This window comes from Rhea pennata, chromosome 17, assembly GCF_028389875.1.
Source record: "Rhea pennata isolate bPtePen1 chromosome 17, bPtePen1.pri, whole genome shotgun sequence".
Taxonomy (NCBI): domain Eukaryota; kingdom Metazoa; phylum Chordata; class Aves; order Rheiformes; family Rheidae; genus Rhea; species Rhea pennata.
The window spans coordinates 9,268,714-9,281,678 of record NC_084679.1 but is presented as its reverse complement, the minus strand read 5'-3'; the positions used below and the strand labels follow the sequence as shown (position 1 = coordinate 9,281,678).

Sequence of the window (12,965 nt, the reverse complement as noted above, 5' to 3'; positions counted from 1 at the left end):
TCATCACGGCTTACTCTTCTATTGATTTCTGGGGTTTTTTATTATTATTTATTTTATTAAATAACATGTTTTACTCAACAACTCACAAACAAATATTGAAAGAAAGAAGAATTTACCATCCCCAAAAAGCATGCTGCAGCTATGCTGGTCTGACTGGAGTCAGTTCAGAAAAGGGAAATCATGTGAAGCTGCTATTAAGGACTTTATGTTTACAGGCAACCTACAACAGGGTACTACTTTATATTTAAACCTGCTTTAAGCTTTCTCTTCAATGCCCAGCGTAGGAGGAGTGGAATTTTTGCTCACAGAAACATTCATTCTGTTCCACAGTGAACAGGGACCATTGGGTTTCAGAGCAGTTAATCTTACACACCATTAAAAGTTTATTTCCATTTGATAAAACACACTTAGTTGCAGACTACAGAAGACTATAAAAGATCAAGACCTTCTGCTAAAGCAGCACTTGCCTCCCACTGTCCACAGCAATGATAATTTTGGAAGTGTGGATAGCTAGAGATGAACGGTTGAATTATCAGGCATGCTACCGTTCTGATATCCTCCCTTCAACACATCTGTAAGATCTACCTGGTTACAAGCTCACTCAAAAGTTGTCACATACACACAACATAAAGAAACCCTGAACAGAATGAAACCAGATCAAAGGCTGGTTCTTGCAGGCAAACTGCCCAGAAAGAACCCTTCTGCTTCTCGCACACATGAATGCCTGAACTTTCCTTTTCCCCGTGCAATTGCGTCTCCCCGCACAGAAGTCAGGAAGTTCCCCTTCGGTCGATGAACGTGTTTCAGAAGTTTCACAGCAGGTGGTCAGTAAAGAACTGACTTGCATACTGAGAAACAAGACTTTTCCCCAACATTATAAACACTCAACTATGTAAAATGAAATACCAGATTGTTCATTTCATCATACACCCTGAAGGTGGTGGGCTACATGCAAGCACAGCATCCACCCACACAGACCTCAAAGCCAAAGCAGGGCCTCTATGCACACATCTTGTCAAACAGAACATAAAGAGCATCCTTTATTAAAGAACATGCACACACAGTTTTTATTTTTATTTTTCATTAAACAAAGGAACAAGTATAGAGGGCCCTAAACAGCAAAGTTAACGCAATTCTCCCGAAGAAAACACTGTCAACAAATTCAATATGCATTTTCCTATCAAGGAAAACAAAAAACGATACAGATGAAACAGTTGCTATGCAAATGCTAAATCTAATTAGGCTTAAATACAGGCTTAACACAGGTTTAAATGTCCTGTGTTTGCGAGCAACCTCATCACCAACTGTTTTGTATTTTACATTTTGTTCTGTAACATTTTGTTTGGAAACATTGCATTTCATCTCAATAATGGACTTCGGATAGCACCCTGGGCTGTGCCATGTATTTTTGTAAGCCCTGAAGGACAGCATTCTTCCAAATGACTTTATGCTGCTGAGCAGGAGCAAGGTATTGAGTATTGAGGTCTCATTAGGCTTTGTAGGAAAAACGTATTTCATTTAATCCTGTGTGATCTGTAACTTCCTTTGAAGCAAGCTGAGATGCCCTTAAAAAGATTCCTTTATTTACAGCTGTATTCTCACATTCTGGAATTTGAACTTCAGCTAGGAAGTCACTTTTATTTTCACACAAGTGCTAATATTAACGAAGACCATGACAATAAGCCTCAGGCTGATCTTAGTCAAAATGCAACATGGACAACCGTCAAAGGCAGCACATGCTGGACCACCAGAGGTGCTGTACGCAGCCACTGCTCCAATTTCTATTGAAATCACAGAGTAACTCAGGCTATAGAAATAATCAACCAGTATCAGGCTTTTGAAATCCTAAAGAAAATCCCTCCTGTCAGTCTGCAGTGTTTAATTGTTATGGCCAATAACTTAAGATACACACTGATACACTCTGTAGTAAGGTTCAGAAGTCAGATCACATCTGCTGACCACAATTTCAGGAGGGAAATTAACTCCTATGACAAACATATGAATCCTTTCACTTTTTTTTTTTTTTTTGGAAGGGACTATATTCCAAATGCAATTTTATTTTTCTCACCACATCATAAAACTTCCCCTTAAATGGGAGACATTTATACAATATTGCAATTCCGTGAAGATTCAAAACTTCCTTTCTTCAACACAAAGGAGTCTCACCAGCAACAAAGAAATCTGTTACATGTGCGTAGACTTTTCCCCCTTACACCTCATTTCTGTAAACCTTCTTGTCATTGTCATAGCACCACATGCCAAAACTGCTTCAAGGTGGGCTTTTCTTATTCCTTATGCACACACATCTCATCCACCATGTTCATTTCTAGCTGCACCTTAAGGTGACTAGAGGAACTTGTCCCTTCCTTCTCTAGATTCTTCAGAGGCAAACTTCATTTTGTGATAACAAACCTGGGGACGTGGAAAGTAATATTTCGCTCTTTGTGCTTTTGCAATACTTTTCAGTTTATAAAAAAAAATAAAGTCTCCCTTTGTATTCAGGCTGCCTGTAGGCAAAGCAAATCTTTAAAGCTTGGCACTTAAACATAAACAAACAGAAAAAATAGAGCATATTGACTTTAAATGAGCACCAGAACTTGTTTTTATCCTGTGACTGCTTTTAAAATGAAGATTCAGGGAGATATGGTGCAGACCTGCATTCCTGAAGGAGAAAATTATTGCTAGCAAGAGACCATTCTGAGCATCAGAAAGCATCAAAGCTTGCCAAATTGAAGGCAGATATTCCAATTCAGATAACTAACCAGACTACATATTCATGTATTTTCCTTCTTACTGTGCAAACTGAGGGACACAGTGAGCAAAGAGGACTGAGTATTATCCAACTTACTCTTCCCTGATTCAACTTGAAGAGGTGGTTCGTTCATTTCCAAAGCCAGTACTTTCTCTACATTGCTCACTTGTAGTTGTCACAAGCTCACAGTAATGTAGAAAAGATGCAAAGATTGTTACCTGTTTTTAGTTTCCATCATTAGATATTTTAGGTCATCACAAACTGCAGAAACTGGGACACATTATCCCTTTCAATCACTTTCCCTCATACTCAGCTTCTAAGCCAGTATCTAGGATGCTCTTTTGCTAAATACATCTCAGAAATGCTAAACACTTGCCAGTTGAGCCCAATTATTCAAAATAAAACACAAGTAACCAGACAGAGCTAGAATACTACTCCCTCAGCATGGAATCCTACTGGTATTCCACTATCCGCTAGACAACAGGAGATCTCATCCAGGACTTTACCTTGGCAGGGGGCTCTCAAAGCAAACAAACCTCCACACAATCCCTCCCTCCCTACCATGATGGTCAAGAAGCTGTGGCAAGACTGTTGGAGAGGAGGGGTCTCCTGAGCAGAATAGAAATCAGCCGTTCCATGGCAATCACCAGCATCAGTTGAGCACCTGGGAAGACCATGTCTGACTGGAGCTTCTTTCCAGTAGTCCTCAATGGGAGACTACTGGGATTGCTGGTAGCTCCTGCAGGTCAGCTCCTTCCCCCTGAAGCATTCAAGCACAGCCACCAAACTGCAGAGATCCTCCCCACCTCCTCTTGCAACAGACCAACACATTGCACAGTGACACACCTGGCTGAGCATTACTCATGAGGTTCCTTTCAAATAATTCTGATTCCTTCCAAGAAGATTACGAGACAACACTTAGTTGTAAGAATAGATTCTAATCTCGTTATTGCAAAGGGTATCAATAGCCAAGGCTTTTCTCCCTGCTTTCGTTCCTCACTACTAAATGAATCCTATCCTGTTTATCTGTGCTTAAATCTCCAGCACGTTTTTAAAAAAGCCAAACTATTTAAAAAGCAAAACAACAAAAATCAATTTATCCCTAGCCTGTAAAAGTTAAGTGCAGATGAAACAGCTAAAGGCCTTGTAAAATAAGCAAGAACCATAAAATAGTAATTCTTGTTTTGTTAAAAAACAGAGTGATTTACCATTTAGGGCACATATCTCCCAGGGCTTATTTTGCATTTGAATACTACAGCTTCTATAATCATCCCCATTTCAATTTCTAGAGTTATATTTCCATCAAAACAGCTATTTCATATTTTTTTTTTAATAAACTAATAACCTCCCCCAGGAGGATCAGACATCCCACTTTCAAACAGTAAACAAAGTTCTTTATTCTTTGTGTATGAAACAATTTAAAATTATCTGCAAGTAATATAAAATTACAGGAGATTATTACTTCTACTAAAACAGTCATTCTTCAAAAACACTGAAAAGATGTACATTGACTCATTCTCCCAGAGATACCTTTTCCTCAGCAGATAGCTACGCAGGCTGTTCAGGTTACTGCTCACTCCCGGCTACTGTTAGATCCCAGATTTGAAGGGTTTTGCAAAGCACAAGGGCCGATCTACACCAGTGAACATACTTCTCCCTGAACAACCCCAGCACAGACAAAGCTCAAGTGTATCAATTCCTGTGAAACACATCAGATGTCTGAGCATAATTAATGGCATTAGACAATAGTTCTAATTGAATTAAATGTGGATACTCCCTCCTCCCTTTCTCATAGTCTTTGCTTAAATTACTTATTCACTTGTCTTTAATTTTCTTATTACTTTAGTCTCTGCAAATCCTTGGAGATTATTTATAATTGCAAAGTCAGGCAAACATCAGTTTTGTCAGGATCAAGTCTCAGACTGATGCTGTTCTGCAGAGCTGGTGCCCTTCCAACTTAGGTCTGGGCTTCCAGCTCGGTCAGATCCTCAAGCTGTGCTTTGCCTAAGGCATGAAGTAAAAAGGAAAAAAGGCAAGTCTCCAGGAACGTGTCTGCCCCATAAGCCATGAGATAGTCATTTTTCTGCTTTGAGGATCTGCTTCTGATTGGTGCCCCAATGGGGCATCAAAAAGCAGGAGAAACACTGGTGGAGGTTGCTGAACTTTTCCCAACGTAAAGTCCAGCTTCTCAGCAACTGAAGACTCCAGTTTGATTATGATCACATTCTGCTGCCTTGCCTGAGCTCATTTTCTTTCACCAAAGCCCAAAGATCCCTGCTATGTTCCCAGCTCTTGATTTGTCCAGGGATTTTTTTGTGCATCTCAGTGGCGCAGATGAGTCCACAGAGGCCAGCACAACCCCACAGAGCCTAGCTTGGCCGAGGGGCAGCCCTGGAAGAACCCGCTCCTGGAGCATGAGCAAACAGGAAGAAGACAGGGAAGGAAGCACTACTGGCAGGCAGGGCACCTTCCTGAAGAGTGTGAAGGCTTAATGTTCAAGGACTATCACTGTATTCGTGTAATTCCAAAAATGCAGGGAGAGCCAGAGATTCAGCACCAAGCACAGTGCTCAGTCATGGCTATTCAAACTCCTCACTACCCAAGGTGGGTACTACACTGAGGGGATCAAGTGATGAGGTACTGCCCAGGCCAAATGGCTCTAAAGCAGCAAAGCACACAGTGACCGGCCTATACCAAAACCAATGCAACAGCGTACGGCAGAGAGAGTTACAAGATGCACAGTGGTTTTTAAGATGGAAAAACAAGTATCTACTTTCCTACAAATCAACCAACCTCCTCTTAGCAAGCCTGCTCCTCCAGTTAACCACCTCATGTGAAACAAAATGTTAAAACAGAACAAAAAAGCACTATTTACGGATTCAGCTCACTTAAACGTGAACCCAAACACATCACCCCATGACAAGCTTCCAGGAGAGCTCTTCGAGTTGCTCTGCTGGAGCTCACGGACAAGCTCTACCCTCTGGCTGGGCAGTTCTGAGCATAAGGAAAACGTCAGCCGTACGTGAAAGCGGGCTGTCCTGGCACAGCACGCCAGCACAACTCAGCCGCACACCACAATGTGCCGACTGTTCCCCGAACACTTACACATTTCCTTTGTCCTTTAGAAACGCACACGACAAGCGAGTAACAAATAACGCCAAGAGCTCTCAGAGCCCCGAGGTTAAAAAGGAACTTCTCAGTAACTGAAGAAACCTCAGCTACAGTTCAGAAAAGCCACAAAGAGCTGCCCCTTTTGCAAGCAAGCATGGTAATTCAGCATCTGAAGGCATCGCACCTTCCAGGGACAGCGAGAGGCGGAGGTGGGGGAGAGGCAATCAAAGCCCAGACAAGGCCTGGAGCAGCAATATTCATCCCTCAAGCACTGTGAGATACACTGGGGTCCTGTTCAGCCACACGGTAACTGCCCGTCAACACGCAAATCTACAGCGCTTGCCCAACGGTCAACAAAGAGGGCTTTTATGCTATTTTAAACAATCTGAAGTGTCTCAGTTAATGGAAGACCGGGCAATTGGCCCTCAACTATTTCTAATTGACTGGAATGATGGATGAAGCTAAAGGGAAAGCTGACCCACTGAACTTCTCCATACAGAGCTAGAAAACTGGAGGAGATTATAAACAGTTTATAAGAACCACAAGTGGGAGAGGCAGAGCCCCAGAGGCTTTGCTCCTCTTAACCTGCTGTAAAGTTGTTTTAGACTAAGGAAGACAAAGACCCTCAACTCAGAGCAACAAACAACAACAACAACAACAACAAAAAAATACTGGAGAAGGCCTAAACAAATACAGCATTTTTTCCCATGCTCTCATCCCCTTTCTCCTGCAGCTACTTAGCTCTGCCATGCAAGTTAGTCCTCTGAACCAGAAAAGGCAATTTGTCACTTTGACAAGAAAGACGTCTCTCAGGGCTCTGTATTGCCTTGCCATGTTTTTCAGATCGAGTGGGTGTTAACCGAAGATGTCAAGACATTACATCTCAGTCAGTTTCAACAGACTGGATGACATAAACTTAAAAATTACATGTTAATCAGTCCCACTACACTAAGTGTGAATGCTCAGTGAATCAAGCACACACAACCATTTTCAGAACGAAACAGTCACCACCACCTGTTGAACTGCCTAACAGCGGGGCTACCGTGTTTCGACAGGTCACTCTGCTCACCTAAGCATCTCCTAGGAGGGAGGAAATTTCCCCAGTAGGGAAATGGATGCATAATAGGTCCAAACTCACAGCACCTCTCTTCAGGCAGCTTAGCAAGGTATCTAACCGCACAGCACAGCAACTTAATTTTTCATCACTAGTCAAAAAGCAGAACAGGCAGCTTCAGAGAACAATCCAGATCTTGCACAATCCAGATCTTGCACAGACAAAACCTCCTTGGAGGCATCCAGCTCTTGCCACTGTTTCTGCAGGGAAATTACAGTAAGCCTGAGGTGCTTCAAGAAGGCATTAAAGCCGGGGGATGGATCCAGGCCTCAGAACAGAGATGTAACAGGTTGTGGTAGAACCCAGAGCCAGCCCGAAGTATTGCAATTCATCATTCGGTCCTTAATCACAAGCTTGTTCTCACCACAGTGGCTCACCAGATCATGCAGTAAAACAGAAGCATAAGCTGCATTTTCAACGTGAAAATAATAAAAGCAAACAAGTTAAAAAACACCTGGTATGCACAGTGTTAGGGCAAACCCTTTCTCCTAGCTTTCAACACTGTGGCTAATATTCATCCGGAAGATTTGCCCACCAGGAAAACATATTAAACGAACACGAAATGATTGCTTTTCACCAGGATTTGGTACAGTGCTCACTCTGATTTGCAGTAATTCAGGTCTGGAGCTCTTCAGCTAAACTGCCTCCCAAAGACAAACACAATGAAAACCTGCATATCTAATCTGTGACCAAATCCAGAACAGATCTGACTTGCCTTCCTCTTAGCCTTTCAGATGAACTAATTGAGGCTAAATTAGGAAGATTTTTAGTGGGATGAAGTTACATCATGGACTGCAATTTTCCAGCAGGCTTTTTCCTTCATCTCCACCTGCTGCCTCCACAATGCTGGCATTAAGAGTGGTGTGGGATGACTCATTTGTACATTCCTTTCTGCAAGACAGGCATTCAGCTTTCCTTTCTTTGACCCCACACAGTTTTGGTCAGAAATAAAACTGATGCATGTATTACTAGATATCAAGTCCACAAACTTACATGCACATAGGAGTCAGAAGTACAAGCTAGGTCCTTCATCTAAAACAAAAAAGAGAGCTGTCAGTTTGGCAGAATAAGTCAGTAAGTTTCTTTATGCAGTTCACATGCCCCAGCCTCTGCCCCAGCCACTTAAACTCATCCCCAGCACGTCAAAGCAGAAAGAGCCAGAGCCAGTCTGTTGGGTTTTGGCTAACACATGGGTATACCTACCTGCACTGCTACCAAAGTATCTCAGAGAACGGCTTGTTTCACTTCAAGGCGCAGGTAAACCACCTCTGTGTTCTCTGAATTAAAACCAAGATTGGATCATCGCTTGGGTGTCCTGGAAGCCGTATCAGATCAGCGTTAAATTTAACTAATCTCCTCACCCACCCACAATCCTGCCTGTAGATCTCAACTACAGAACAAATGTTTTTGTGGCAAAACACACTGCTACAACACAAAAGGAAAAGCTTTCTCAAACATGAACGAGCTAGAAAGAGCAAGTGGATCATTGATGAGTTTTAAAGCCTAAATTCCAAGAAGGTCATTTCTTAAATAATTCATTTCTCATTCTAGGGAATATAAAGTGATTGCCAATACATCTTACCATCTGTCTCATAAGGAAGGAGCTTGCCAATTCTTCCCACTATTAAGCACCAAAGCAGGTTTGTTTGGCATGGAGACAGCAGGATTGCTCCAGTCCAAACCACCCCCAAGAGATTACCCATGTGAAATCACATTCTGCTGCTTCCCTCTTGGTTTGGGCCTCGGGGAGGGAGACCCAAAGCCATTCTCTAAAGAAAACAGAGCAGGAAATGTGTGAATGGTCTCTAACACCAGACTGGCTCTCAATATTATGTAATCCCAGAGAGTAAAAACATGACAGCAGGAAAGAAACCTTCCGGGAGGTCTTCGGATCATTACAAGTCCATTTGAACGCCAAAGATGCAAACAAGCCAAAGAAGCCAGAGGCTGCTTCATCTGCTGTAAATCTTCCAAACAGAAGAGATTCCAGCAGAAAGATGATTTCCCCAAGTGTGATGCAGTTACTGTGCTATTTCAACTGCCCAGTTTCACTGACAGTTTTCCCCTACCCCTTCCAGTAGGGTATTTAATCATGCAACTTCTGCGCATTTCAGAGACTGAATTTGCAATCCCCATTTGTACATGGACAGTCTTCACACAGGCTAGAAAGACAGTAGAAAGAGTTGTTAAGACACTGTTAAACTAGCAATAAACAGTAAAAAGAAGACAAAGAGAGAGCATTCTTGAAGCAAGACTCAGGGGAGCCCTGGAGCACATCACCTGAACACAAAGTTCCCAATTTAACAGAATGGTCAAAAAAGCCCACTATAAATCTTGGATATTAGACAGGGAAAATACTGAATAAGAACATTTCATTATCTGTTTGGATCAGTGTGGCCACTACTGGAACAGACTGTTCAGCTTTGGTGTCCACAGCTTGGGAAGAATGCAGATATCCTGGAAAGGGCTCAGACCAGTTACCAGAACCACCAGGAGAACAGGATGTCTTACTGAGCCCTAGTCCTAGCTATCCAGCTCAAAGAGAGGGCCAACAGCACTTGACTGTTACACCTCTCTGAATGTTTTGCACCTAAGAATATGTTATTTAAAGCTTACGAAGGACTCCCTCTAACTCCCACCACCACCATCCCCTTCTGATAGAAAAGCTACACAAGTGTAATGAAGAGATTTTTGCCTGCCAGAGAAGAGGCTAAGGGCAGGTCCCATGCTCAGCAACAGTTTCAACTTCAAGCTCTCACCAGCACGCCATGGCGAATTCCCTTCTCGACTCCGACATTTCAAATGAGGTCAAGTTGCAAACCAGAGCATTGGGCCAATTCAACTGAGAAACCACCGTCACCAAGGAACGACTGTCAACCCTGTCACCTCACCTCTGTTACCTACAACGTATCTCCAAACCCGTTGTGCCAGCATAACAGAGATGGTTGCATAGCAGTAGGAACAAACAACTGAAAGGAAAAGAAAGAAAAAGAGGGATGGGAACCATTTATCCAAGCAGCCTCACCAAGAAAATGCCTGAAACACCCCTGGGTCTGTTCAGCGGCAGGAACATAATGCCAAATATTGGCAGCCAGGCAATTTGGCAAATCCACTGCAGCAAGAGTGCCACTACTGCTTGATAAGCCTTAGTCACACATAGGAAGAGTTATTTAGACTAAAGTGGAAGTCACATGCCCAGCAGCAAATATCTTCACTAGGAAAGTAAAATAGCTCTCGATCTTCTAGTAAAGCATTGGGGAGTTTTTTTCCCCTCTCATTTTACAGCAGCGCTGTCTAAGTGTCCCACATGCCATCTGGACACAAGCATCTTTCTGTGACCATTCCTACCAGCACGGTGTCAGCACTTTTGTATTGAAGCGCATGAATTGTAAAATCCAGTAACATTTGCTAGTCACCCATTTATTTACATAATATCTTCATTATTTCTGTAATGAATTTGGCACCTCACAATGAAATTCAAATGCCATAAAAAAAAAAAAAAAAAAAGCAGCTCAAGAGCTTGTAATCTAAGTTGCTTCTTTCCATCAGGTTTCTGAAAGGCTTTTCAGAGTCATTTCTCAATTAATCCCACCCAGGTAACAGCAGCAAAAGAACACATGAGATGAAATTAAGGACTTGCTGTTAACTAACATCACTAGTTCAGTGAGAGCACTCTGTCCCTCCTCTGAGCACCGCACTCCCCTCCACAGCTGGCAAGGCAAGCTGCAAGATTGCTCCCTGCACCCGGGGACAGGCCAGCTGTGTTTCACTCCCACTCCCTGGCAGCATTTTATGCCAGAAAAGGGAACCTTTGGTATTCCAGAGGAACCCTGCCAAGTCAAGGCTGCAGCATGGTGGTACACTGCTAAGCAGCTTGATCAGGGCCGGACCAGCAGTTGTCAAAGCGTCTAATTCCCTACGCACACGCCGACACCAGCAACCACCTTGCTTTGGTGCAAACAAGCCTCCTCCATTAGTCTGCTTTTATTCTATAGCAACTCAACCACCTTTGCACACAGTATATACCTTTTCCATATCTTCCAGCAGAACATGCAGCATCCAGGTACCCAGCTTTGGCTTCTTCTCTTTGCAGAAAAGCAACTGCTTCCATAAAGGCCATCTCCTCTATTAACAGTTTGGCAGGAATAAACCAGTTCTTACAGGAAAACTTCCATCGTAAGTGCTTCAGAGAGGAACAAACTTATTTGTGAAGCATTATCAACCCTTACACCAACTGTACATGCAGCTGTCTCTCTGAGTTCAAGTAAAATTTTTATTTTTCTTCCAATTCTTCCAAGAATAAACAGCCAGCCTTCCCAGCCCCCCTTTTTAAACAGTTGGGCAGAATCAATCACTGAAAATGTGGAAGTCGTGAGCCTGCAGCCAGCAACGAAATGCCCTGCTGTAAACACTCTGCTAGCTTCCAGGGCTCGCTCCGAGCACAGCGCCGTAAACTTCCTCGGGAACGCATACTCCAAGGGTTCGCTTTCATTTGCTTTTCAGCTTTTGTATTTGCTCTGTTTATGAGAACAGCGCCTTTTAATACCTTCCCTGAGTCCCCAGGACCACAAAAGTATCTCCATAAAAATGCTGCTGAACCAGGGAGTCAGGTCTGTTGATTCGGACTAGCGCATCGTTCGTAAAGGTATTACAACGGCGGCATCTTCCAGAACAGCAGGACAGACCCTGCTGTGCACTTCCTTGCTGTAGCAGAGGGCAAGCAAACATGGTATAATACATTAAGGTAAAACATCCCATTAAACAAGGCACATAATCAAAATATTCACTGCAAGATTACTTTTCCCTGGGACACTCCATTCCTCCATGAATGAGGAATCCTCCTGATGTCTCAGAGACATCAGAGCCAGGTCAGCACGAAGCATCCCTCCCATTCACCAGCCCGGTCAGGAATTTCTAACGCCTGCTGGAACTTTCAAGTGCACCTGCAAAATACCTCTGGAGCTCTCGAAAGCCACAGGACAGACTTGCTACCATACCAAAATAAGGGAAAAGTCCTAAAAGTCACTAGGATCCTGGAGATAGCGCTCACAAGGAAATGTGGTGCCGCCCATCTTTGGGCTGCGGGACAGAAGATGAAGCAATTTAAGTATCTGCCACGTGCTTTTGTTTTCACTAGTCCATTAGCTTTCCTACACTGAGTCCAGGAGCCGGCATCAGTAGTAATATTGCTGCTTAATACTAAAGCTATTGAGTTTCAATTTTTTCTCCATTTTCTCCATAATATTTTACATGTTAGCTTGCCCAATCAGGCAGTAGAATAATTGTCAGAGTAGCAATAAGCATGAAAGAGAGCAAATTCAGCAGAAAGGAGATTCAAGAGCAACACCGGGAGCCAACGGCCCATGAGGAACAGAGACACAGAAGGGAGAAGCATGACAGAATGCACAAGTCTAGCTAGGAAGGCTAAACTAGGCTAAAACCAAAACAAACCCAAAGGCATAGGTTTGGGTGGGGGAAGGAGGCACTGAAAAGAGAACAAAAAAATCCAGACAAGGGAAGGGTAAATATCATGCCAAAGGCAAATCAGAGAAGGAAGCAGGAGAGAAGTAATACTTTCAATCCTTAATTTGATGCTTTAGTTCACCATATAAACCTTCCGACAGATAGCAGCTCTCTCCACAAGCTGCAGCATTACGATTCTTTTTCAAGGCTCTCCAAACAAAGCAATGCCATTCTCTTTTTTCATGTGGTTTGCCTAGACTATATTTTTGTTGCTAATTTTTCATTAGATGTGTATCTTGTACTGGTACTTCCAGACAAGGAACGGATTATAAAACCCAAGAAACCTGAACATAGCCCAGCATTCAATTTTATGCAAGTGAGCACTCACAAGCAGTAGTATACTGTCTTGCTCATGATTTACCTCTATAAACACATTAACAAGACAGTGTAATAGCAGCATCACTCATGCTGAAACAGATCTATTCAGCTACATTAAGAGCATATGAGTGAATATGAGAGAAGAGA

General features: G+C 42.8%; 1 protein-coding gene across 10 annotated transcripts in view; it reads right to left on the bottom strand.

Annotated features, from left to right (window-relative positions):
• ARVCF (ARVCF delta catenin family member) overlaps positions 1–12,965 on the bottom strand; it is a 292,145-nt gene that overhangs the window by 99,933 nt on the left and 179,247 nt on the right. For 9 of the 10 annotated variants that reach the window (XM_062590417.1, XM_062590416.1, XM_062590418.1 and 6 more), the window contains one exon: positions 7,971–8,009. The exons of the other annotated variant lie outside the window; for it this stretch is intronic. In XM_062590417.1, the coding sequence (XP_062446401.1) occupies positions 7,971–8,009 (39 nt within the window). The remainder of the gene's footprint in view (positions 1–7,970; positions 8,010–12,965) is intronic. 10 annotated transcript variants of the gene reach the window in all.